Source organism: Centruroides vittatus, unplaced genomic scaffold (assembly GCF_030686945.1).
Source record: "Centruroides vittatus isolate TY-2023 unplaced genomic scaffold, ASM3068694v2 contig_393, whole genome shotgun sequence".
NCBI lineage: Eukaryota > Metazoa > Arthropoda > Arachnida > Scorpiones > Buthidae > Centruroides > Centruroides vittatus.
In genome coordinates this window covers 1,346,499-1,374,050 of record NW_027122209.1, presented here as the reverse complement: position 1 = coordinate 1,374,050, position 27,552 = coordinate 1,346,499, and the positions used below count along the sequence as shown (strand labels likewise).

Sequence of the window (27,552 nt, the reverse complement as noted above, 5' to 3'; positions counted from 1 at the left end):
TTAGACATTTTTGGCATAAAGGAAAATTATAAAAAATTTTTATAATGTTATTTTATACATTTAATTTAAATTTAATATAATTATTTATAAAGTCGAAGTAAAAATATAATGCAAAAAAATACGCTATTTTGGCTATTTTTTGAAGCGGTAAGTGTCGAATTCGTTAGTTTTGTTGTTAGACGCCGGAAGAGGTTTTTTAACTTTTCGTTTTCTAAAAACGGTTATTTCGCAATTGCTTGCAATGAAGAAATGTCTGAACTGATAAAGTGCTCATGGTGCGGTCGAACAGGTATCTTGAGTAGATGCAGTAGATGCCATTACGCTTGGTACTGTTCTAAAGAGCATCAGAGTTTACACTGGCGTGAACACAGGAAAGAATGTACTCAAATAAGACAGATGATTAATCAACCGAATTTACAAAATACACAAGGTGAAAGCAGCTGGAATAAAGTAAATCCAGTCTATTATCCGGAACAAATTTGGCAGAATCAACCCACTGAACAAGTAACACAAACGGAATTTGATTCGTCGAATTTGATAGCATCCAGTTCTATACCCGATTATAATCTATTAGTCAACGACATGAGTAAGGAAAGCAATTTTGGTGTTAGCCAAGCTTCTTCTCAAGATGCATACTTATCTGACGGCGATCAGATGTTTAACGAACATTTCGGACAGAACGAATGCGCTCAAGTCGACGAAAAGTCAATGATAGAATCTTATAACCAAAATCCCGAATGGTTTGATGGTATGTGCCATAATTTGGTCAAGGATTTGAATAGCTACGGAATTTGTGTCATCGATAAATTTATGGGTGAACAGACTGGTAAAGCAATTCTGGACGAGGTCAGAAATCTCTACAGGGCTGGACTCTTTCATAATGGACAATTAGTTAATAGTTGTGCGGCATCCAGCGTCATCAGGGGCGATCACATTGCATGGGTCGATGGTTCCGAACCCAATTGTCACAATATTGGAAAGCTAATACAGACTCTCGATGCGATAATTATGAGATGCAATAAGATCAGAGATAACGGTCCACTTAATAATTACAAGATAACGACACGAACAAAGGTAGGTTTTATTTTGACTTGTGTTATTGTGGTAAGTGATGTAAATATTAAATGTTATTACATAAATCTAAATTGAGTTTTTTGATTGTTAAAGAAATAGTGAATGCTACATATTCTCCACCAAATGACACAATATTGTTTTTTAATATAATACACAATTGTTATTCAACAAATTAGATTTTTGATATTTTTGAGATGTGATACTGCCTTATAATAGATTATAATTGCAATAAACATATTTTGATGTAATTTCTTATTTTTTTTATGTATTATGAAATTTTAGTTACAGTTTTATCTTAATAATACTGCAATAGATGGAATTGGAGTTGCTCTGAAAATGTTTCAACTGTTGCATTTCAAATTAAATTTGAAATGCAACAGTTTGAATGAGTTTGTGTATTGGTTTATTATTTTTTAAATAATATTTCAATAAATAAACAAAATTGATCTATAAAATATGTAAAAGTAAGATTTTATACATGTTATGGAATAACAAACATCCACATTTGAAAAAGTCTTTTATATTATGCAATTTAATCTGATCTAGTGATAATTTGTTAACAGTTTCTCATTCACATTGCTTACTGTTTATAGTTTCTAATCTTATTTCAAGTATAAGTTTTATATTTCAGTTTTTAATAGGAGGATTATTTATTTTTTCCCATTAAAGCATTGTTTTTAAAGTTATTTTACTTGTGCAGTAATTTTTTGAGGAGATTATTTTTTAGGTATGCTTATGGTCATAAAACTTTTTTTGCAAACTAACATGTAACTGAAACTAATTCAAAACAAATTTTATATATACCACATAATGGCATTAATTGATTTTAGTCTAGCTATTTACTTGCCTTAAACAAGTGATTAGAATTATTTGTTGATTTGACAAGTTTGTTTTGATCCTTTAAAAAAAATATTTTTCTACAAGACAAGAATTTCTAGTTCAATAAATACTTCTGAAGGTACTTAGTTTTCATTCTCAGAATCCAAAAATAGCTATAAAAAATTAGTTACTAGTAGTCTTTAAGTCATTGGAAGCTAATTCTTTTTTTAGATATGTTCTAAAGTTTTTGAAAGTAATTTGTTACTTTTTAAAAACTTCTAGAACTAGATTTTTGACTTCCAAAAAAAGCTGCTGTGTTTTAAAATTACAATAATGAATATTACTCAATAGTTATAATAAATAAATGTTTGAATAATTTTAAATTTTAAAAAGTATTGACAAAAAATATCACTTAGTAAGTTTATATTTACTACTGAATCTTATATAGCTATCCTTATTTAGTTTTGTGACTAAGCACACTTTTGTCATCTATTTGTTATTCTTGTGTTTAATTCTTTCTTAGTTTTTTTTATAAATTATTTAGGTTTATATTTTTTTAAAATTCAAAAGTATTGCTTAAAAATAATTACTTTATTACATTATAGTCAATTAAATATGTTTAATTGACAATAATATAATGTAAATTTTCTTCTATGTTATTTAATAATGAAACATGAAGATGCAAATACATACTTAAGTTCATAACTAAGTGATAAAATTAATGTAATGACATTTCTGTATATATGTTATGGACAAAGTGATTAATACAGGCATTATGAATAGTGCCTGGTCATTGTGAATATTGCTATCATCTAGTCGGGCAAAGTGATAATAATACGTTGAGGAGTGATCATCTGACATACACTAGCCAATCAGCACTCGCACCTGAGTTGTGCATGCATATTGCATTTAGTACCGAATTTGACGGCAGTCACAAATGTTTGTGCTCTCGATAAATTTCTCCCGGAGGGGAGCTGCCAGCAGGCCACTGATTGTTTAACATCACTAGTTATTTATTCATGGTAGTTCTTGAACATGCTTATCAATAACTAGTATGTATCAATACTAGTTATTGATAAGTATGTATCAATTATGGTAAGCGGGAGTTGCGGGTTTGAATTCTGCTTTGGGCTGATTCTTTTCTTCTAGTTTAATCTAAATTAATTAATTAAATATAATTATTAATTTTAATACGAGATGGCACCTAACGCCACACTCTAATGCCAAATTCATTTCTAATTTATAATCATTATATTCAAATTTATCCCGTTTATTTGTGGCAGTTGTGGGAGTATATTTGCTTAATAATAGGTTTTTGATTGGTGTTTATATTAGTACAGATTCACATAACACTGCACTTTCTCAGAACGTAATTATCATGTTATACGAGGTATACTTGTACTTAATTTTCCTGAATTAAGCAAATTGAGATGCAAAATTATATCTCAAATACAATAGTGACAAAATTCATTTAATAATGTTATCAATGTTGATGGATGGTGCATTCCCAAATTCAGTTTCACAAAATTGGGTACAGTTAGGACTCCACTTCAGTGATGTGGACTTAATTTATACAGTATTTTAGATTTGGGACAGCATGAGAAGTTATTAGAAGAATACAGTAAACAAAAAATATTTTATAAAATTATTTTTTATTCTTTTATAAAAAGAAAAAAATTTTATTTAAAAGATTTACAAAAAATATTGTGATAAAAGAAATTTTATAGTTTAATTAATTGGATGTCATTTTATTATATTTTTTAAACTTGCAGTTTAAAAAATATAATAAAATGACATCCATTAAAATACAGTTGTATTCTATATGTTCTTTAAGATACTACACTGCCTTGCAATATGAAGAGAACAAGCAATAAATTATTTATAAAATCATAATTAATGTTTAATATGTATGGAATTTGACAGAAAGTAACATATAGGAATTAATTATTGAAATGCCAAGTTTACTGCAATTTAGTTAGCTATAAGTGCAAACAATAAATGATGATGTGTACATGGCAAAAAGTCCCTAATGTATCCTACATTAATATGGTGTATGATCACCTTTTACAGCAATACATACCTCAGTGTTGTTTCATACTATTTGCAGTAATTGATCAAAGTAACTGGAATAGTTTGCCATTCTTATCATAAGGCAAGTTGGAGTATCTGAAGGTTTCAAGGAATTTGAAGGGATAAAGCATGTCTCCCTAGAGCATTCCAAATATACTATTTAGGATTGAGAGGATGTGCAGCCATGTCATACAAGTTATGATATTTAATTCAAGATAATCCAGAATGCTTGCTCTATGGAGATGGATGTTATTTTCCTATAGAATGAACTGCCTCCCTATTGTACTCACAAAGTCCCACAAACTAATCTAGGATTTCATCCCTATACCCTGTATATCCTCTGTGCTTTCATATTGCTGAGAGAAATCAGAGATCTGCATAGTCACCCAAGGAGATGTTCACACAAATCATAACACCTCCACTTCTATAAATATCTCTTTGAGGATGTTTGTGGAATGATAATAAATACTTCCTCATCTCCAGATCAGAGAGCATATAGAATCATTCTGAAGAACAAATCTAGACTCATCCATATGTTCATTGTTTCTGGATCCAATTGTCACAAAGCTGGTACCAGTTTAGATGTTCATCTATAAAATAAAGCAATAGGCACAGAAACCACTGGTTTTCTAGCAGAGGGACCATCCTCATTTGTCTTCAACTAATGTTAAATATTGACGAACTAGTCCTTGTAGCACTTCTGAGGTCAGATTGCAGTTGAGACAGTTGTTAGTCTGTCTGTGTTTCTCTCTGTGCTATTAGGCAAAGACCTTAAGTAGGACTTTGCCCTTGAACAACTAGCAGATGGCTTTCTCAATATTGACCCAGTCTCTGGAAATCATTTTCATAATCTGTGAATGACAGAATGATTAATGTGCAACCATCTAGCAATCTGTGCTTGCGACTGTCCTGCTTCAATTCTGTCAAATACTTGTTATTTTAAAAACTCGTGATGTTTATTTCATATTTTTCAAAAATTTAAATCACAACAAAAAGAATTATAGTGAAATGTCTAGATAATTTCCAGTAAACTGGTAGTACTGAAAATTTACTGTTTTATTGGTAATAAAAACATAAGTAAGTTTGCAAACACTATTAAATATGACATTTTATTCCGTCATAATAGAAAATTTATATCAGTTGTAAAATACAGGGTTCTGAAATGATGGTCTATTGTAATTAAATCTAAATGAATTAAATGCATCCTTAATATTGTATCTGTTTAAATTTTACTGTCTTGGCTGTTACATATATATAACAAGGGAAGGTATTGGAATTGTGTCAGATTTGACCCTCCGTGTTTTTTGCAAATCTCTGGTTTGAGACCCCTGAACCCAAAAATGTCAATAGGGTAAAAATTTCTGTGTTTTTTGTGTTTGTTTTGTTCAATATCTCAGAATGAGGTAAAGGTTAAGAAAAAATTTGGCGTGATAACTTCTGTATAAGGGGCATTGATGCTATTAAATTTTGGTCAAGGGGATGAGGAGAAAGAGGGGATCATGTGTCATATCTTGAGAGGTGTTGGACTTAAAGAATATTTTACTCATTATTAGCATTTACAATTTTATAAAATTTATCACTACCCTCAAAATTAAGCTTTTTGCCATTATAAATAATATAAAATTTTTTATAACAGAATCTCAACAGCCAGAAAGTTATACAACTCATTGCTAAATTTTTTTTATTTGTTTATAATGCTGCTTAAATGAATCATTTTCTGACTGATGCTTGTGTTCAATTATCAAAAGAAAATTATTGTATTAATATGGGTGAATATCTAAATTTTGAGACTAATTGATTATTTTTGGTAAAAATATATATAGCATTTAAGAATATTAAAATGATTTATACATGACAGATTTTTTTAAATTGAATTTTTTTGTGTTATTTTTTATACAGTATATATTATGGAAAAATATATTTTTTGTTTTGTTACAGGCTATGATTGCATGTTATCCTGGAAATGGAACACATTATGTAAAACATGTGGATAATCCAAATAAAGATGGACGTTGTATTACTAGTATATATTATCTTAATAAAGATTGGGATGTTAATGTAAGTATTATTGTTATAATAAAAATAAAAACATTAAAATATTAGACTATTATTTGTCATTAGGAATTTAGATGTTTATTTTATGCAGTTAAAATTGCTTTTTTGGAGCAAAAACATTTTAGGAAACTCTAAAGCAAACTCGTAGACTGCAGGCTGGATATGGCCCAGTAAGACTTCATATCTGGCCTGTGGCTTTGATGATTTATTCTCTAAAAGTCAATGTTTCTAACATCTTACAGGGATTAAAACAAAAAAAAATTCAAACATCTAACTGTTTCTGGAATGTACTGGAAATGTACTTTGAATCATCTCGTTATTCTATTCGTGTTACTGTGTATCTGCATAGTATTTTGTTTTAACAATGTATATTTTCACTACTTTACTGTTTGACCAGTACCTCTGTTTATTAACCTCATTGTGAAAAAATTTTGTTTTATCTTGTGTTTAATATTTTAATATTTAAAACATCCAATCGACATGTTAAATCAAAAAAGCTGATGAGAGACTCCATGTCCGAAATGCATTCTGAGAATAAAATAGTGTTTTTCTAAGTCTAGTTTGATGTCCTGTGATGGTGTAATAAGTCTAGCAGTAAAGTAAAGCCAACCTTAGAGCTCACAAACCATTAAGAAGACTAGACAAGAAGCGTATCATAGTATTCATCTAACTGTTTATATAACTGTTTACTGTCAACGAAAGTGTCTTTGTTAGAGCTTTTTTTTTAATTACAATATGTTTTGGTTTGTCGAATAATATTGAATATACTCATGTTCAATATACATATATTTGACTGGCCTTTTGCTGTATTTGAGTTTGAGACCCTTGCTCTAAAGCTTTCAAACTATGTACCTTTTATCAGGATACTAGTGACTTGTTGACGTCTTCTGGTAATGGGCATGTTTAAGTTAGATTTGTTTCAGAAACTTCCTTACCAATGTGTTTATTTTATTTAGTTATTTCATAAAATTTATAAATCAAAACAAAGTCTTTTACAACAAATACATGTTTTATAAAGTAATTTCATTAAAACCATATAACTCATTTTGACAGGATAATTTAGACTTAATATTAAGAAAGTTAAAATTTAATATTATATAATAAATGTGAATAAAGAATAATAATTTTAAAGTTTACAATTTTGAAAGATATTTATATCAAGAAATTTAAATTGTGAAGTTTAAAATTTATCAAAATCAATAATTTAAAATACATTAATAATAATATTATTCAGAATATTCTGGATATTCTGTTAAATTCTGTAGAGATAAAGAGCTGGAGTTAAAATTGAAAGGTATAATTTTCTGAAATCAAAATTATTAAAATCTGGTTTTTGTTCATTTGCATTAATGAACTCATTGGATGGAATTATACTATTACTAAATATTCATTTATGATCTTCCAGAAAAGTAAATTGCATATATCATTGAATTTTAACTCTGAAGGGGTCCTGAGGTCAACTGCCTTTGAACATTTGTGTGTTGTCAAATGCCAATTTTTATTTCAAATTTATGAAATTATTGGCATTGCATTCAGAAACTATGATCATATCTTTTATTTCTGCATTTTATGTACTTTCTAACAGTGTAAAATATTTTTGGACTTAATTTTCTATGTTTATTTTAATGTATTTGCTCTGGTAAAGTAATAAAATAAACATATCAAATTTCATATTAATTCATATGCCTCTAAGTCCTTATTTTCTATTTGTTATATATTTTGTCTATGAGGACTTGGACTATTAATAGGACTTATTTCACTGGTGTTTTGGCTTTAACAATCAAGGAAAACCTTATTCAGAGAAAACAATCTTTATTGATTACAAGTATAATATAAGGTGATCAATAAAGATTGTTTGTTTTCTCTGAATAAGGTTTCGTTGATTGCTATAGCCAAAACACCAGTGCAATAAGTCCTATTAATAGGCCAAGTTCTTGTAGACAAAATATATATAACAAATATCAAATTTCACTTTGCTATAAAATATCTCTTGTCACTGATTGACATGGGATTTATTTGATTGAAGAGTGATAGGTTGTCTTTCAAGGTTAGGGTAGTAAAACTTTAATACTCTATAGAGGAGGTTGTGAGTAGAATCACCTCCACCCCTACTACTAATGTCAATAAACCACTAATTGTTTTATTACCTTGTAAACAAAAACTCCTTGTAAATAGTCAAATGACAATGTTATTGTTTTATTGTATTCAGAATAGTGTCTTTAACACTAGATTCTTGACCATAACTTCCTGTTCAAATATATATGTATAGAGTAATTTGGACTAATGATAAGTGATTAAGTTGCTATCTTGTATTAAATTTAATAATTAGAATTAAATTAATTAATCTGGAATAGTCTGGAAGAAAAGATTGAGCTAGAGTAGGACTTTAATCTACAAATTCTGCCTACTGTGCCATTCCATAGCCTGTTATGTTAAACTTTTCTTCCACAATATTCTAAATTAATTAATTAAATTCTAATTATTAAAATTAATACAAAGTGACTTAATTGCCTAACTTTAGTCAAAATTATTTTATATTTACATAGCCAAGTTATGGCCATAAGAATCTGATGTTATCATTTGATTAATTTATAATTTTGGACTTAGTACTGTAGTACTGTATATTTATAGTGTTTGTCTGCATATCCCAAATATTACTTTAAGTATTAGTGTCTTAAACAATCCTTCCAATCTGTCTAAAAGATGTGCATGTGATAAAATCATAATTTAAAATGATTTTTTAAAAAATGAATAGTGAACATTTTCTATAATTTAATATATATTTAATTTAATAGCTGTATTTACCTGATTGCAAGCCGACAGTTTTTTAAATTTTTCGTGATTCAAAAAAGGCCCTCGGTTTAGGATTGATGTCATTAATGCAGTCAGTAAAATAGGTGATGGCTGTATCAACATAGTCAAAAGTTTGGAAAAGTATTACTAGAAGTTGCCACAGATAGTTTCTGTGAATTTCATATGCTTACTTGGAAAAGTATTTCGAGAGAAGTCGTCACTGGTTCGTTTAAAGTGTTCAATCTCAAATGTGCTTGACAGAATCATCACTATTACCCGGTCATTGTCCGCTATTTACTGGCCAAATGTGGGCATTAACCCAAAGACTCACTTACAAAATCTCGAGAGGTACATATTACAGACAGGCCGTTTCACCTAGGTAGACAGCATCGCTAGTCGGAGAAAAAGTGTACTAAGGCTATAATCTCCATATAAACCTGGGGAGTAGAAGTGCTTGACAGCATAGATGATTGATGCTCTATACAAAGACAGACAAAGGAACAAGTGATGATGAATCTGATTTATCTAATGACAGCAACTGAACACTTAAATGATGTAAAATTGATTCCTTACACTTGATTAATAAATTTTCATTTATTATTTATTTTTGTTTTTGATTTTTTTGCTTTTATAGATTTCTTATCTTTTGAAGTAGCCAGCAAATTGCCTTTGTAACTTGACATTTGAACTCTCATTACCTAAACTGACTTTCGTCCACCCTTCTGTTCATAATAATAGTTACATTTTTCTTTTTCATTACTTCCACTCAGGTCATTTTTGATGAATTAATAATAAAATTAACATTTACATTTTGTTGTAATTTTTATTTTCCATTTAATTAAAGTATCCTATACAATCTGTTTGCTATTTAGAATTCAATTAAAATGTGATTTTTACAGCTGAAAAGATAAATAATATATATATATATACACTGAATGGCCAAAAAATTAGACACCCCCCTTATTTGAAAGTAAACCAAACTGACAGTGATGTACTGTACATACAGTGATGTAACAATGCAGAGTTGCTTATATAGGAACGCTCAACTTCGGATGACATAGTTATCACAGAAGTTAATGTCAAAATGGGTAAGACGAAAGATTTAAGTGACTCTGAATGAGGGATGATCGTTGGTGCAAGAAGAGCTAGTGCCAGCATCTCTGAAATGACGACTCTTTTAGGATTTTCTCACCCAACAGTATCTCGGATTTAGAATGGCAGTTGAGGAAAAAAAAATTTGAAGAGATAAGGACAATTCTGGTTGAAAAAGGCTGTTGAACAAGAGGTGAAAGGCAATTAGCATGCGTAGTCCATAGCAACAGAAGGACAACAACATGACAAATTACAGCTGAATTCAATGCAGGTGCATCACAAAGCATATTCCAATGCACAACAAGATGGACTTTGCAAAGGATGGGCTTTAGCAGCAGGAAACCATCAAGAGTGCCTTTGGTATCACAGAAAAATAGGAAAAGGTGCCTGTTGTGGGCCCAGGAATGACAAAATTTGTCACTTGAGGACTGGAAAAAAGTAGCCTGGTTCAATGAATCTCATTTCCTGCTCCTCATACAGATGGCAGGATCAGAATATGGCACAAACAGCACGAATTCATGGACCCCTCCTGCCAAATGACAACTTTTTAGGCTGGTGGTGGTGGAATTATGGTATGGGGAATGTTTTCCTGGCTTACACTGGGTCCCTTGATATTTGTGGACACATCTCTGAATAGCACAGCTTACCTCCACATCATATCCAATCATGTACACTCATTTATCACTGTAATGTTCCCTGATGGAGATGGTCACTTTCAGCAGGACAATGCACCTTGCCACCATGCTCGATATGTCTCATATTGGTTTGAGGAACATCAATCAGAGTTTAACCTACTTCCTTGGCCAGTTCAGTTTCCTGACCTCAGTCCTATGGAGCATTTGTGGGACGAACTCTAAAGATCACTTCAAAGCTTGGAAGCACTACCATTCAATCTGACTCAACTTAGAGCTGCCATTATGTCAGCATGGGCCAACATTCCTCAGCAACAATATCAGTAACTTGTTGAGTCCATGCCAAGAAGAATATTGGCTGTGATCAGAGCTAAAGGTGGACCAACTTGTTATTAGAGGGTGTCTCTATTTTTTTGGCCACTCAGTGTATTTTAATTATATATGCTACATATACTTTTTGGTATTTTCACATTCCTAATGCAAATTTGATGTTTTCATAATCCATCATATTTTTCACTTTATAATGACCAGTTTAAAATACAATATGGCTGCTGGCATGTACCTCTGAATAGCAGATGCCTCTAAATAACAGACGAACTTCTTGGTCCTGATGGTGTTCACTATTTAGAGGTTATACTGTAATAAATAAATGTATACTTGCTTACTGGAGACTAAAATTCAATAAATGAAAACCATTCAAACATCCAGCACAATTCTTTAATATTATAAGAATTGAAAGTTCTTATAATATTAAAGAATTGTGCTGGATGTTTGAATGGTTTTTTATTTATTGGGTTATACTGTATTACAGAAAATTATTTTTCAGTTATTACATAATACAGTTGAACTCTGTTATAACAAACATGGATAATATAATGACTTCCTGGTTATAACAAGCAAAAAGCCATAACAATTTTAATTTCTGCATATTTCCATACATTTTCTTATGGTTATAATGAGATACTTCACTGATATACTGAGCAAATTTTCAGTAGCTATGCAAACACAAGCATTCTTAATTGTTCAAGTAGTAAGAAATGCAATACTGAATTCTTGGGAGAGAGGAAACTGAAAAAGTTAGTTTTATGGTCACTGGATAATTAGTTTTACAACCTGCATGAATTACAGGCCTATTTATCACTTAACTTTGGTTTTGTAGACTACCTTCTGGTCCTACTCTACCAATTTACATAATCATCACAATGATTGTAAAATTACTGTATATTCTAGTTAAAAACAAATCCTTCTATGAGAAAAATGTCTATGGAGAAAAGAAAATTTCTCTTGGTTATGAAAAAGTAGAAATTATTCACAAGTTAGAACATGGTGCTAAAAACATGAAAGTTTTCTTGGTTATCTTTGACAGAATTGACATAAGCAGTCATCAACTTTAAGATTTGTGGATAAAAAAGATTAACTGAAATCAGGCATATTATTAATTAGTATTATCTTTAAATATGAATATACAGTTGAGTCTGCATAAGTCAATACCCCAAGGGGAAGTGGAAATGTGTTGGTTATCCAATATGACAACTAAAGCGAAGTTGTAAAAACCACAAAAACTACAATTAGGAAAATATACTGTACTGTACCTCTCTGACCATCTATCACTGGCACTAAAGTTGGTTTCTACTCCAAGTACCCCAGCAATTTCCATCGCCTTTTGTTTCAGTATTGGTCTCAAAACAGGAAGATTCGATGAACAAATTTGCTTTAGCCAACTTACCAGAGCATCTTCGATATCTTTGTATGGTGACTTTCTCTGGCGTTTTTGAGATAGCCATGATGAAAATCCAAGAAAAAGTTTCTTAATTTCCTCTTTTTTCTTCAGGATTCCCACCAATGTTGTTCTTGGAACGTTGTTTTTTGTTTTGCAAATTCAACTTGTGAAATTTTTTTACATTCAAATTTAGACATAAGTTTGTATTTTTTCTTCAGCATAAGCATTGTTGGCTTTCGGACAAGTATTTCTAACAGAAATGTGAAACTTGCTACAAATAATGCATGATGTGAGAAAATGCAAAATCGGATTCTGCTGTGACGTTGATATAGATTGTATATTTTCTTTTTGTTTATCTGTTGTTATTTTATATATAAAAATACATAAAATGTTAAGGCATTTTTATTAATATGTATATATTAAGTAGCTTCAGAATTTGCATAAATGCTCTATAGTTGAAGTTCATTTGGTGTAAAATGTGTATAATATTAGATAAAATAGAATACAATTTCTTTCCTTCAAATCTGACTAATCGCAATATACGTATTTCTTTTAACCTTTTTTTTTTTTACATAAAATGATCACATTTACATGATTGACTTTTATATTTTTATATATTACATATCTGATCAAGCTTTTGTGGCTTAGGGTAACAGTACCAGTATCTGACACAGACCCAATGATTGACAAATACCAATAAAATTCCTAGTAAATGCTCTAAATTTAATTTAGGACAGCTAATACAGTAGTGTTATATTTTAGTAATACCAAGTGATTTTATGTAGTTTAATTTTTGATATTAAGGAGAAAAGCAGAGAAAATCCATTTATATCTAATTGATGTTGTGTTTTTAATAATATTTTACTTTGTCTCTGTAATTTAAGTAGTGAAAAATTATTTTAAAAAATACTGCCTAAAGCTACGAATAACTACTTAAGGCAAAAACATGTAATGCCAATTACTAGTTTCAGTATTTATTATTACACCAGACTTCAGATGTTAAACACTGGTTAAATTTTGTTAATTACTGGTTTTCTTATTATTAAGATATTTCCTTTTGGTTTCATTCCAGATTTTCTTATATCCAACTCGTGGTTATGTCTCCTATGCAGTCTAAGGCAGGTTTGAGAAAACCAAAATTCAAATATTCTAAGTCTGCAATGAATGAAGCTCACTGTAGTAAAAAATAGGATGTCTCACAGCCATTAGGACTTTTAATGTTCCTTGTTCCACTCTGGTGTAAATCCTCTGGGAAAAATTTAATTGAAACAAAAATGATGCCAGTCATTTGGAGTTGGGTCCAGGTCTCCAATTCCAAATGATGTTTCAAGTTCAGATTCAAAAATGACACTTTATGATAGCAGCAGTGATATCTGTTTTCATAATCTTGTAGAAGAAATGGAAGCTAAAAATTAGAATAAACCAGTCTTTAGGTTGGTTCATTGTGTTAACAGAACTTTCAACTGTGAAGAATGCTAAAAAAACCATTATGTTGTACTCATAATTAGTATAGAAAATGAACCTGACTTAAAATTTGTGAGGAAAGTGCCAAGGAATTTGTGTTTGTATGGCCTGATTGTGATATTTTAGTGGTTCAGAAGAAACTTTCTGAACCACTGAAATATCATTACAAAAACATTATAAAAGTTTTAGTGGAACCAAATCAGGGACATAGAGAATTAATTTTCAACATTTCCTTTTCTGGATATAATATTAACTAAGCAGGCCCAAGTAGGCCTATAGTTTCTCTAGTTAGTATTAATTAATTTTCTATCTCTAGGAATTAGAATTGTTTACTTGCTATTGTTTACTTGTTTGTAATAATTTCTAGCCAACAGTTCAATATTCTTATTATAATTTTTAAAAATATAACTTTCTTGCCATGTTCTACAGAGATGTTTTAAATCTAGGTTTAAGCCATAATACATCTCAAGTGCATAATTTGTTAAAATATCTTTTTGATCAGAAATCTTGTTTAATATGTCTGTCTGTCTGATATTGTGAACTGTGTCTGTCTGTCTGAAACTGTGAACTGTGTCACAATATCAGACAGACAGACTACTATCAGACAGAGTTACTGGGGAAATGTCTGTCAATCACTGGAAAAAATATAGTTGTTTGGAAAAAATAATTATGATTTTCTAATTTGTAAGTATCTTCTAAATATGGCATAACTTTATGTATTACAGGAAAAACAAAATACAGTCTTAGCTTTAAACAAAAAAATTGTACAAATTCTTTTATCTTACAGTGTCAATCATTTGTGCCATTGCCATAGACTTTGTACATTGAAGCTGTTTCTTTGAACTTTGTTATTATTAGATTTAGTAATTTAATAAACTATTTTAATAAAATTTTCTGCTTTACACTATTAATAATGTATTCATTAATTTCCTAGTCTCATGGTGGATTATTAAGAATGTTCCCAGATGGACTTGACAGTGTTGCAAATATTGCACCACTTTTTGATAGAATTATATTTTTTTGGTCTGATAGAAGAAATCCACATGAAGTGCAGCCTGCTTTTGCTGTTAGGTAAGTTTGTTTTCCTGTATGTATCTTTTTCTGAATGACAAAATCAATTTCATAATAGATGAAACATTCTTATAAACAGTTAGTATTTTTTACATAGAAGAATGTAGAATACCAAAACACAATATTTATGAAATGAATAAAAATGGTAGTTTGTTTAATGCTCTAATTTACATGAAAACTAAACTTAGGTAAGTAGAAACATCATACATTCATTTTTTAAACTCATTCAGCCAGTAGTAAATGTTGGGTACCAATTTTTTTTTTTTACATTTTTATTTATTTAAAAAAATTTAGTAATCTGTTAGCATCATGTTGCTTTCCAAGATCTTGTCATGTTCGAACACTGCTGCTTTGCTTAGAGAAACAATGTAGGCAAACTTTGAATGGGTGGTCGAATGAATTAATTACATTTTATACAAATAAAACATGGAATTAAAATTAATTTGATTTAATAATATATAAATAGATATTTTTGTTTATATAATCAGAATATTTGGTTTCTTAAGAAATCAAACTTACCACGCAGTATTTAATATGTGGTAATATCCAAATAAATTTTCAATGCATGCATTTGTATGAAAGACAGTTTGTGGAGAATAGATTATCAATTTTTGGAATTTTTGAACTTCTGAAGTTGTTGATTTTTGTATTTTGTACAAATTTGATGTACTATATTTTGAATATTTTAACAAAAAATATTATAATGAATTTAAATTTAGAGTGAAAAAATCTAAAATGTGGGCATAATAAAACAAATTAAGGTATTGTGTTGTTATATGGACGAATAGTTTGAAAATATATTCATTCAACATATGTAAAAGTAAAAAAGGTCATATTTTTTAACATGGAACATCAACGAAACAACTAAATTGATATACAGTTGCTCATTATGCGAGGTGCTCGCTTAACGAGCACCTTGCGTAATGAGTGTTTTGCATAACAAGTAAATCATTTTTTTTTTAAACGACTCGCTTAATGAGCGAAGTTTTGCGTAATGAGTGATGAGGAGAGGGGGAAGTCCCAGATTATGCGCATGCTCCATCATGCTATTATCTGTAATTTTTTTGTTTTCTGCAAATTGAATTCACATTCCAGGTTGATTCATTCTGTGCTAGAAGAAAAGGTGATGATGATTCACACTCCTTAACAATGTATATTGTATAATTTTCTTTGAATAAACGTTATACATAAAATACTGTATTTACTCGCGTATAAGACGATCTTGCATGTAGGGTAATTTTCTTTATCAAAATAAAGAAAAATAGATTTATTAATACAATTCTAATTTTATTTCGTTTAATCACAAATAAATTATCATCAAATCCATATATTAAGACAAACAACCATGTTTTCTTGAGGCTATCGCCTTTTGTCTACTTGGACTTGCCTTCCAAAGCTTCGTTACAATTCTTTTCTTTTACACTCTTACTCCACAAAGCATCGTCCTCAGATCCATTGAGTGAATTTAAAATGCAGTATTTCCTGAATGACTGCTATCAGGTTTTGAAGATTGCTTTTCCACGCAGCTGATATTCATGTAGCAAAACCAAAAGATTATAATGCACATGACCGGAAAAAGTTTATTTTTAATGATTCAGAATGTACAAATATTCATTAAAAATACCAATTTAACAAAGATGAAATAACTACATTTATAATCATTGCTAAGTGACCAACTATTTTTGGATCATTTCTTTAAAAGTGACATTCACCTTGACCTTGATAGCACTCTGCTATAATGGCAGCATGAACTATACAGGGTTCACAAAAATTATTGCAAAAGCACAAAAGATCCTTTGCTCACGCATATAGGACAACCTGCGTTTTTGAAGCAGTGAAAAATGAATAAAAACCTTGTCTTATACGCAAGTAAATATGGTATTTGAGTATTTTTTCCAGCATGGAACACATTATCATATTTTACATTAATTTCTATGGGAAAAATTGTTTCGCTTAACGATTGTTTCGCATTATGAGTTAGGTTCTAGAACAAATTATGCTCGTTAAGCGAGGTTTCGCTGTATTGCTGAATTTGGTTCAAGAAGATTCATGATTACTTATAATCATTATTAAATAATGGAAGCTGTTTGATCACCTTCCAACTAAAGGAAAGTACTGTACCAAAGGCAATTATATTTTTATATTTAATTTAAAGAATGTTAATTAATAGATATAATGTGGTAATAACAACCAAATTAATTCTTTGTACTTTTTAGAAAAATTATTTTGTCAAATATTTAATGCTGAATTTTTGAATAACATGCTGTTTTGAATCTTACATACATCTTTTTTATATTCTATGTGTTTTATTAATTTTGATTATCTTTGTTAAATTTTTGAATATCTTGGTATTTCTCTATTATTTTTCATTTTGATAAAATTGAAATAAATATGAATCTTGATTCTTTGAAATGTGTGATATTTCATCTGTCAAGCAATCATGATGGAATACACTCTGTTAGATGGGATGTGCTATGCAAAGTGATGCTCTATATGAGGTCTTAACAGATAAGTGAAATTTATTTATAAGTTTAATTATTTTATTATAGTACACAATAAAAAAAATTGATACTTAAAATTTACCACTAATTACTAGTTATTTAGTTACAAACAAGGAGTTAGAAGACCTGATCAAACTGTCTAGTACTAGTTATTTAGTTACATTCAGATGACAAGTATATATCTATTATTCATTTATAAATAACTATTGTAACATAATAACTTATAAAGATTAATATAATACAGCATTCAGAAGCAAGCAAAATTTAAAAAATTATTAGTGAATACTTACTTTAATTTAGTCTTTCTAGCTGTTAACTGAACATATTCTCTAACAAATTATTTTCAATTTTTAACATATGTTTTATATATAGAAATTTTCAGATTAATCCCTTTGATATGAATGACTTTATCTTTAACATTAAGACTTAAGAAACATAAGATTGTTAATGAAGCTCAAGGTGTCACCATTTATTATGACTAAATGCTTTTAAAAAAGATATGAATCTTATCATTAGATCAAAATTGCAGATTGAACATTTGTAAACATTATACTCATTTATTGTGATTAAATATATTAACATAGAACAATGAATTATTATTAATATGGTGAGACCACCATATCTGTAGATGATACATTCCAAAGCCTACCATGGATAGTAGCAAACTATCTACAAAATCCATATTCATGCATGCATATAATGTGATAGATCAAGGGAAAATAAAAATGTAGGTACTGTTACATATTATGTATTTTTCATTGTTTTAAATATCTACACTTAACCTGTAATAAAATGATTATTAAAAATATATTTTAAAAATTTGCATATTTTGCTCACTATTGGGATTTAATTAGTACAGTAAATAAATCAACTGAGGTGATGAATTAGCTATAGCTATCATTGTGTTAGACTATTCAACTTCTGATATAATGTCTGAAGTTGAAGAAAGTAATATACACAAAGTTGTTGATGTGAGCAGATAATGTGGACAGCTGGAGATTGCCAATAATAGACACTTTTTCAGCCTTATGAAAAAACATCGTGATGGAAAGTTCTAGCTTCTGCCTTTTCATTTCATTTAACATATTATGAAGAGATTCTAAAGCTCCTATTATTAAGTGGGTAACTTTAATGCTGCATTCCATCATAGGATTGCATTCTATTATCTTTCCCTTCAGTTTCTGAGCCTTTCAAAACAATTCAAATTTTTCAAGTGTCCATGCTGCTGGTTCAGGTTCAGTGTTTTGTTCATCAGCAAACTGTCTACAGATGAAGAAGACCTTACTCTGTAGACAGTTTGATCAGGTCTTCTAACTCCTTGTTTGTCAACACTTCACGGTGTCCATCAATATGATCTGTCACTTCTTTCTCTAGCGTATTGAAAAATCCTTTGCCACCAATTTGTTTTGCCATTTGAATAATCTCTCTTACTACTTTGTCAATTCCACAAAAGTCTTGGAAATCGTGGACAGTGTCACTTCTAGATTTTTCCAGCATATAGTTACTATTTCTGGTTTTAATTCATTCATTGCTCCTTTGATGAAGACAATTGAATCAGCAACAGTAAATAATTTCCAACATTACATCAAGGACAGCCTCAATCACTGCTCAAACAATATCAAATAACCTGTTGAATATATGAGGCTTTCATGCATTTAATGATACCCTGATTGAGTGGCTGAAGCAATAGGTCATGTTTGGTGATAAAAATAGTACTTAAACACTTTTCATCTTCAGTGCTGACTGACAGGGTGACCAGACACACTATCTATTATTAGTAAAACCTTAAATGGTAACCCTTCTTTCTCCAAATATTTCTTCACTTTAGGAATGAAGTATTCATGAAAACATTCAGTAAATAATACATCCATGACCCATGCCTTTGAAATGTGCTGCCAGAAGATAGACTGATATTTTTTGTTTGTTTTTAAGAGTTTGAGGATTCTTTGCTCAGTAAATAACACCAGGTTTTATTGTATGTCCAGCCATGTTGCCACATAGTACCTGCATTAATCTCTCCTTGCATATTTTGAAGCATGGTGCCTGTTTCATATTTTTGTGTATATACCGTATTTATTCAATTATAAGCCGACACTGATTGTAAGCCAACCCTAGAAAATCAAAAGTGAAAATAAATAAAAAAATGAAAATTTAATAATCAAGTGTAAGGAATACATTTTACATTATTTAATTGTTCAGTTGCTGTCATCAAATGACCCAGATTCATTGTCATTTGATTCTTTGTTGCTATCTTTATACAGAGCATCACCATCTGTGCCAAGTGCATTCAAGATTGAACACTTCTTAAATGCACCAGCAACAACAACTTCAGAAATACTTTTCCATGTATGCATACAGAATTTGCAGAAACTTATCTGTGGTGGCTTCTGGCAATATTTTTTCCAAATTTTCATCTATATTGGTAAAGAACATCACTTACTTTACTGATCATATTAATGATACCAATTCTAAGCTGAGGGTCATTTCTTTTGAACCATGAAAAAATTAAAAAAGGTCTGCTTGCAATTGGGTAAATATGGTAAGTCTTCTTGGGCATTTTTTCCAAAGAATGTCTGTTTTGTCACAATTAAAATCTTATTTACAATATAGCCTTTCTCTTCATTGATTGGGCTGCAATTTTTAAAAATTGTAGGACCTATAAATTCATGTTGTCTGTGTGTCCTTCCTTCCTTAATCTTGAGAATGGAGTTAGATGAAAGTTGAGACCAGATATGGAAAGCTTAGGGGCAGGAGGCCTCAATTAACTATATACAAACTTCTTGTTTGCACTGGAAATCACATTATTTCAATTCAAAAATTTTCTCCTGAAAGGAGTTACATAGATGACTGGCATGACTCTATTGCTAGCAGAAAAGTGTGATGTACAAGACACTACTAATTTGAGGTAGAGTGCATATAATTTACCTGTAAATTAAATTTAAAATATGATTAAAAATTGCAGCCTGTCATTGCAATGATATCACAATAAATAATTGCTTGTTTTTTTAACACTGCTGGAAACATGGTAGCAGCACCCTCATTAGAAGATGCAGCTTCTCTAGTAATTTTTATATTTTTTTAGATTAAACTTATTTTTGAATCTATGTAAATCATCTCTTGCTTACTGTAAATAGTTTAGTTTCCTTTTCCATTACATCTTGTGAATGTCTTTGTATAAGTTCAGTGTATTTTCCTGTAATATGTTGCCATCAATAGACACTTTTTTTCTAATCATATCTTCTACCCACAGATTTAATGCTTTTTTCATCTTGAGTAACACCTTATTATGCAATGTACCAGAAACTTTTGCAGACTGTAGTACAACAGAAAAACTGGCAAAAATTTTATTTTTGTTTTTTTATTACTTCATGTATCAAAGATTTGCATTTTCTATACAGCTCAGCAATCTCCACAATTTTATTTTTCTATTGACTGTATTGAGAATTTTCACTCTCTCACTAATAGTTAATACTTCATATGTTCTCTTAGGCTTATAACCCATTTTAGAAGTTATTTAAAAACTTACTCAAATAAGTTAAAAATATTTTAAATTCAGTCAAACAAAATACCCACCATTTGATTCAACAAATTTAGCAAAACTAAATAAAAGTATGCACTGCATGCAAAAGCTTAAAGTGATCAAAATGAGTTTTGAGAAGTTTACATGTGGTACCTACATGGCACTTGTGAATTGCAGATAACTGAAACCATTGTTACTGAGACTATGAATACAGCAGTCTTGTATGTTTAATCATAAAAAATGGTAATTCTTGTAATTCCTTAAATTTTATTATAAATTTTAATTCCTTCATCTAAATTTTAAAATCTCAATTACAAAAAATATATTTTTGTTTAAGAATTACTGACTTATTAAAAGTTTAAAACTTCATGATATTAGACATGACATATTTTCCTGATTATAATCATACTCATAAAATGACATTGCCTTGTAAGAGAGTGAAAACTTTTATTTATTATTATTCATAAACACTTACCATGCTGGCCCAGTTGACCCAATTCCTTACCTGTGTGCTGACTGATTTAAGCAATTTTACAGTATTTTCTACTGAAAATAAAAAATGATTGACTAAAGCTAGGTAAAAAGTAAAAACAGTTCATGATATTGGAAACATTTATCTGTACAATACTCAATTTTGATGTGTGTGGGCTTTATTTTTATGTATTATTGTATAATGTTATTTGGACTTGTTTTAGAGATAAAGATGAAATGAAAAAAATTGAAAACTGCAATATAGCTTTAAAATTTGTATTTTTATGTATGAAATAAATAGTACTGTACATCAATGAATTTATTCCAAATAATGATGTACTTATCAATATTATTAATAGACTTTTTTCTGACTATAGCTGTTTTCGTAATTGAATGGGTTTGGAAAATGTACATAAGATGGCATTAGCACTATCAGAAATTTAGGAATTCAACTTTTGTATTGATAATGTTTAAAAAGTATATAAATTGTGTAATATCATAAAAGTATCGTATAATTGGTTTAAAATAATAACGAAGTTATGTGGCTTATAAACCACACTCGTACCCAGCAGAATTAAATAAATAAAAAACTTAAATCAACACCTTAATGTTCGCTGAGAGATTTTGAGAGATGTTCGCTGAGAGAAATTTTGAAATTGATGTTCCATTTAAGAAACATTCTGTTTAACCTGAAGATGATCTATCAATTAGATCGAAAACGTTAGTTACATTAATAAATCTCTCAGCGAACATTAAGGTGTTGATTTAAGTTTTTTATTTATGTGGCTTATTTGTATTTTTTCGATCTCAGTTAGGCCTGAATCATAATCGCAACATTTTATCAGATAAATCAATGTAATCAGCATGTTAAACACATTTCTTCAAGGTGTATCGCAAGGTTTTCATGATTGTGGATTGTGGGATACTCAACTTCCTACTCAGTCTCCTGGTAGACGCAGAGGGGCTAAGTGTGATCGCATCCTCTATGCATCCCATTGTTTCTGGCGTTATGGGTGGCCTCTCAGAACGTTCTTCATCATGAACACTACCCGTACGTTTAAATTTGTTAACCAAATTTTTTATTGCCAACCTTGTAGGTGCTGCCTTTCTAAATTTACGAGTGAAATCCTCCCGCACCTGTTCATAGGAAATCCCATGCAAATGGGCAACAACAATGGCCGTTCATTCTTCTATGATGAGCATTCTGTCCGATCACCTGCAAAAAACAAAAAAAAAAGATTTATCAATTATTTAACAGAAATATATAGAGACTTTATGTTCACCCTGTATAATAAATAAAATGACTTGATATTCGCTTGCAAAATATGGTGACGAAGCTCCAAATCGAATTAGGATCGTGATTGGGCAAAGTTGCTGATATTTCAAATTTCTGAATAAATAGTGCCTACTGTTTATTAACAGACATACTAAAATACACAAAGAAATCATATTTTCATTGCTGAAAATGTATTGTTACATTTTGAAACTAGAAATTACAGGATATATTGACAATCGTAATATTACGTTTCTAGCACAATAAGTGTTAATGACTAATATATCAATTAAATTTAAATTTATTAAAATATTAATAAATTTAAATTTAATTGAATAGGACATTTAAAATAAACAGGTTTTATTTTAGGCTTCGTTAGCTAATAACTGTTTGAACCCGGATGCAAAAGAAGGAGGGTTGGGCATCAGGTTAGTAACCTGTCCTTGTAAAGATTATAAGTGCTATGTAAACAGCAAGAATAAGCAGAAATTTTGATCGAATGAGCGGAACTTCAGCTCCAAGTAATATGATGGCGTCAGAGAAAACTGACAATGGTGACCAATGTTTGATATTGGAAACAATCTTTTCTGCCAGAAATATTATGAAAATTGGAACATGGAATGTGCTTATTCTATATTAGAGTGGAAGACTTGCTCAGCTATTACGGACATTTAATGAAAACCAGTTGGATATCCTTAGAGTCAGTGAGGTTAGATGGACAACAAATGGTTGAATCAGTAGTGATGGCAAGACCATTCTGTACGTGGACCATGAAGAATGGTATAAACATGGAGTAAGTCTTATTCTGAGTAAACGAGTGACAAAAGTCCTACTTGGATGGGGGCCTTTCAGTGATCGGATTATTACAGCTCCCTTTTTCCATGGACACGCCAAAGTGACTGTGGTGCAGGTTTATGCACCAATCAGTGATGCAGAGGACACAATAAAAGATGAATTTTATGAGCAGCTCCAAGACATCTTTGATGGTATCCTGAATCATGAGGGTCCTGATCGGGGATTCAATGCCCAATTGGGCAGTGATTGTCTAGGACTCGATACTATGATTGATGCTCATGCGTCTTTGCTTATATGAGCAACAATGGAGAAGGGCTAACATCATTTTGTGAACACAATGGGTTATGCTTTGGGAATACCTACTTGCATCATCGGCTTATCCATAAGAAGACCAGGCGGTCACCAGATGGGCACACATTTAATGAGATAGACTTTATTTGTATTAGTAAAAAGTGGAGGTCATCATTGTGTGATGTGAGGGTTTACAGAAGTGCAGATATTGGATCTTACCCTTACCTAGTTAGGGCAGATATTAAATTCAAACTTCATAATCAAAGACAGTTCATGCTAAAAAGATCATTTACGAGAGAAAAATTAAATGATCCAATCATCACCAAAGCATTTACTCTGGAGTTGCACAATTGCTTTGCCCTTTTTTGGAGAGATGACAGATATAGAAGATCTCTGGGGGAACCTCAGAGATATTACCATGAAGTACACCCAAAACATTGTTGGAAGACAAAAGGATTAGTGGATCCAAGATCGTTTATGGAAGTTGATTGATGAAAGGAAAGATGCAAAACTTAAAAGGGACCAGGCTAAAATGATGGCTGAGATGGTGGAACTAAGCCAAAGATACACCGAGTTGGATAGACATGTAAAGAAAAGCTGTCGGAAACACAAGAAGGAATGGTTAGAATGAAAGAGTGCTGACACACAGGAGGCTTCTGACTGAAATGACTCCAAGACCCGGTACCGCATAGTCAATGAACTGACTGGGATGAGGAGTAACTCCAGCATTCTAATAAAAGACAAAAACAGGAAGCTTATGATTGCTCAAGATGAGCAGAACAAGAGGTGAATAGAACATTTTCAGGAAACATTTAATCAGGTGGAACCGACTATTATATATGATTTTGATATTGAGGATACACAGGATGAGTTTCAGGTGGACACTGGTGATATCATTGAGGAAGTGGAGCTTGTGATTAAGAGCCTAAAGGATAGTAGGGCAGCTGGTTTGGACGAAATTATGGCTGAGATTTTGAAGCATGGAAGGCAGCCCATGTTGGAAAAGCTAACATTATTTTTAACAGGTGCTGGCAATGTGGGGAGGTCCCAGAAGATTGGAGAAGGGGTGCTCTAGTCAGAATTCCTAAGAGAAGAAATATCTCCGAGTGTCCCAACTGGCGAGGTATCACTTTCCTTTCTGTGCCTGGAAAGGCATTTTGTGTGGTCCTCCTTTGATGCCTGCAGATTGCCCTCAGTCAGCACTTGCAGGCGGAGCAAGCTGCTGCTCCTGCAAGTGCTGACTGAGTGCAATCTGTTTTGCTGTGGAAGATCATGCAGCAAGCAGAACTTTTTCTTTCAAAATATCATCAAACAATGTATTGAATATCAACACCCATTGGTTATCAATTTTATTGATTTCTAGAAGGCTTTTGACAGTGTTCACTGCGAGTCCATCTGATGGATCCTGCGATTATATGGTGTACCAACAAACTTTGTCATCATTTTCAAAGCCTTTAAATAACATCATGACTAATATTATAGTTTCATATATGAACAGCTTTCAGCTTCTGTTCTGTTGAAGACCATGCTTTTTGACTTCAAGTGCCATGATGCCATGCATATTCAATTGGTTCTAGCACTAGCACTTTCATTTTCAGTTTGGAGAATTCTCTTTGCATAATAGTTTTATACATTATTAATTATACTTATATAAATTTCAAGTTGCAGAATTAAATTTCAGTGTTATGTTATATAAAGTTTCCTATCATATTCCATATAATTTTTACTTTAAAATTATCCTTTATTGATTACTTTTGTGCATTTTAATAATTTTACAATTCTAATAAAATAAAATTAAAAAAAGAAATTTATATTATATGAATTGTTACTCTGTAGTTCAAACAGTTAACATATTTAGCTGTTCAATCATATTTACTTTAGTTCATTAAATATGAAAATTATGTTGGGTTCCCAACTGGCCAGAATTAGTTAGCGACTGCATTAATTATATGATAAAAACGAGTATGCTATTATTTGCCTCTAGTGGTATAATTTTCATGATATGAATTTAATTCAATAAAACCTTGACAGTTAAAGATTTATACTGTACATTTGCTCTTTTCATTTTCTCTTTTGAAATTTCCATTGTTACAAACAAGGAACTAAGTATATCTGCTTCAGTTTAATTTTTCAAATTAATTAAGTTTAATTTCATTTTAATTTATTGTAGAGCAACTTCTGAGACTGTGTAGTACAGTTAGAATCACAAACATATACATTTTAGTTGTGAATTATATTTTTCAACTACAATTTTTTCATGCAATTTCTGTTTGAAGAATCCATTTCTTATTTTAGTTACATATATATTTGAAATTTCAACTGAAAGGCCATTCTAATTACAATAAAATTTTAAAAATTTAAACATTTTGCATGTGAAAAATAGATTGTTTTACATATCTTGGCCAGGTGATGCACAGCATTCAATTTGGACTCTACAAGTTTTTAAAACTTTAAGATTTCCTTTGGTAATGCACAGTGACCTTAGAGATTTGTAAACAATCCATTCCCTTAACTAAGTAAATAGAAATAGACTGATCCCTGTAAAATATATTCAGAGCAATATTTAATGATTTTTTTTTAATTGAAGAAAACAAGTTTCTTTTTTTTATTAAAATAATGAGAAAATGTTTTGCCACGTCTAAAAATATTTAACATATTTTTTAGACGTGGCAAAACATTTTCTCATTATTTTAATAGACAGAATATATTAATTGCATGTATATAAATACTGGAACAAATTTTTCAGAATTAAACAACAGTAAAGTGAAAAATTAAACCAAAAATATTAATGCTATTGAAATTAGAAAATAAGTTTTTAATATAGAAATATTTATGTAGAGTATGTATAAAATGATGTAAAGTTACAATATACTCAGTTTAAGAATTCAATGTAATAAGTTCAAGAATTTACAAGAATTACATGTATTCATTAATAATATTTTATTGATATACATATACAATACATTTTTTGTTGTATTGTATATGTATATTTTTATCTATAAATGTATATATAGATAAAAATATACATATATGTACAGTTCATATATACATAATATCTAAGAATAAAGATGATAGATACTTTTGTAAGAATAAATATAAGAAATATACAAAGGGAATAATAAAAATAGTATTGTCAATATATTTTCTATGTATTGATATTAATAATTAAATATATATTAGAAATCATTTTATAAGAAAAATTAAAATATTTAAACATTTATTTGACTAATTTAATTTTTAAAAACAGAGTTTGGCCTTAAAGCCTTAATTTTTCAGTGTACACAATTGAATTTAACTTGAAAATATTGTAATTATGAAACTAAAATTTAAAAGCATTTATTTAAAATCTAGAAAACTATGAAATAAAATTACCTGTTGTTTGTTACAAGGTCTTTCACTCCAAATAAAGTATAGTTAAAAATCTTTTAAACATACTACTGCTTTGTTTTGATGCCTTAATTTTTCAGTGTACACAATTGAATTTAACTTGAAAATATTGTAATTATGAAACTAAAACTTAAAAGCATTTATTTAAAATCTAGATTTGCAATCACTGTTTGGTATTTTGATGAAGTTGAACGTGAGTGTGCCTTAGAAAGACTAAGAAGTTGCAAGTTGAGAATATGAAGAAATAATAAGGTAGTAACTTTTAATTATTTTAAATTATTTTTCTCATCACATCATAAACATTTTATTATTTGAAGCTGTAGGAAAAATTGTTATATATAATAAATTTTTAAGTTAATAATTTAGAAAATATTTTATAATATCTCTAAATTAAAAATGCATGTAAATTTAGTGTGAATCAATGGATTACAACTTAGTAATTACTCTTGTTAATAAAAAAAAAAAAATTTGTATTTGTTCATTTGGAACGTCTGGTTTTAACTGTTACTATAAAAAGTCTGTTG

The 27,552-nt window shown here is 30.0% G+C and overlaps 1 protein-coding gene across 1 annotated transcript; it reads left to right on the top strand.

The window, feature by feature from the left end:
- Nucleotides 1-146: 146 nt before the first annotated feature.
- On the top strand, nt 147-27,280 carry LOC136976080 (prolyl hydroxylase EGLN3-like). The gene is made up of 4 exons (XM_067271286.1): nt 147-1,074; nt 5,902-6,021; nt 14,654-14,790; nt 27,184-27,280. Exons 1-4 carry the CDS (start codon nt 250-252, stop codon nt 27,266-27,268), a joined length of 1,167 nt encoding a protein of 388 aa, XP_067127387.1. The 5' UTR covers nt 147-249; the 3' UTR covers nt 27,269-27,280.
- The last annotated feature ends 272 nt before the right edge of the window (nt 27,281-27,552 follow it).

Bases quoted from the DNA above. Each gene is read 5' to 3' on its own strand.
- LOC136976080 (XM_067271286.1), top strand. From the start codon at position 250: ATGTCTGAACTGATAAAGTGCTCATGGTGCGGTCGAACAGGTATCTTG. The intron at 6,022-14,653 runs GTAAGTATTATT...TTAATTTCCTAG, and splicing joins ATAAAGATTGGGATGTTAAT to TCTCATGGTGGATTATTAAG. The intron at 14,791-27,183 runs GTAAGTTTGTTT...TTTAAAATCTAG, and splicing joins CAGCCTGCTTTTGCTGTTAG to ATTTGCAATCACTGTTTGGT.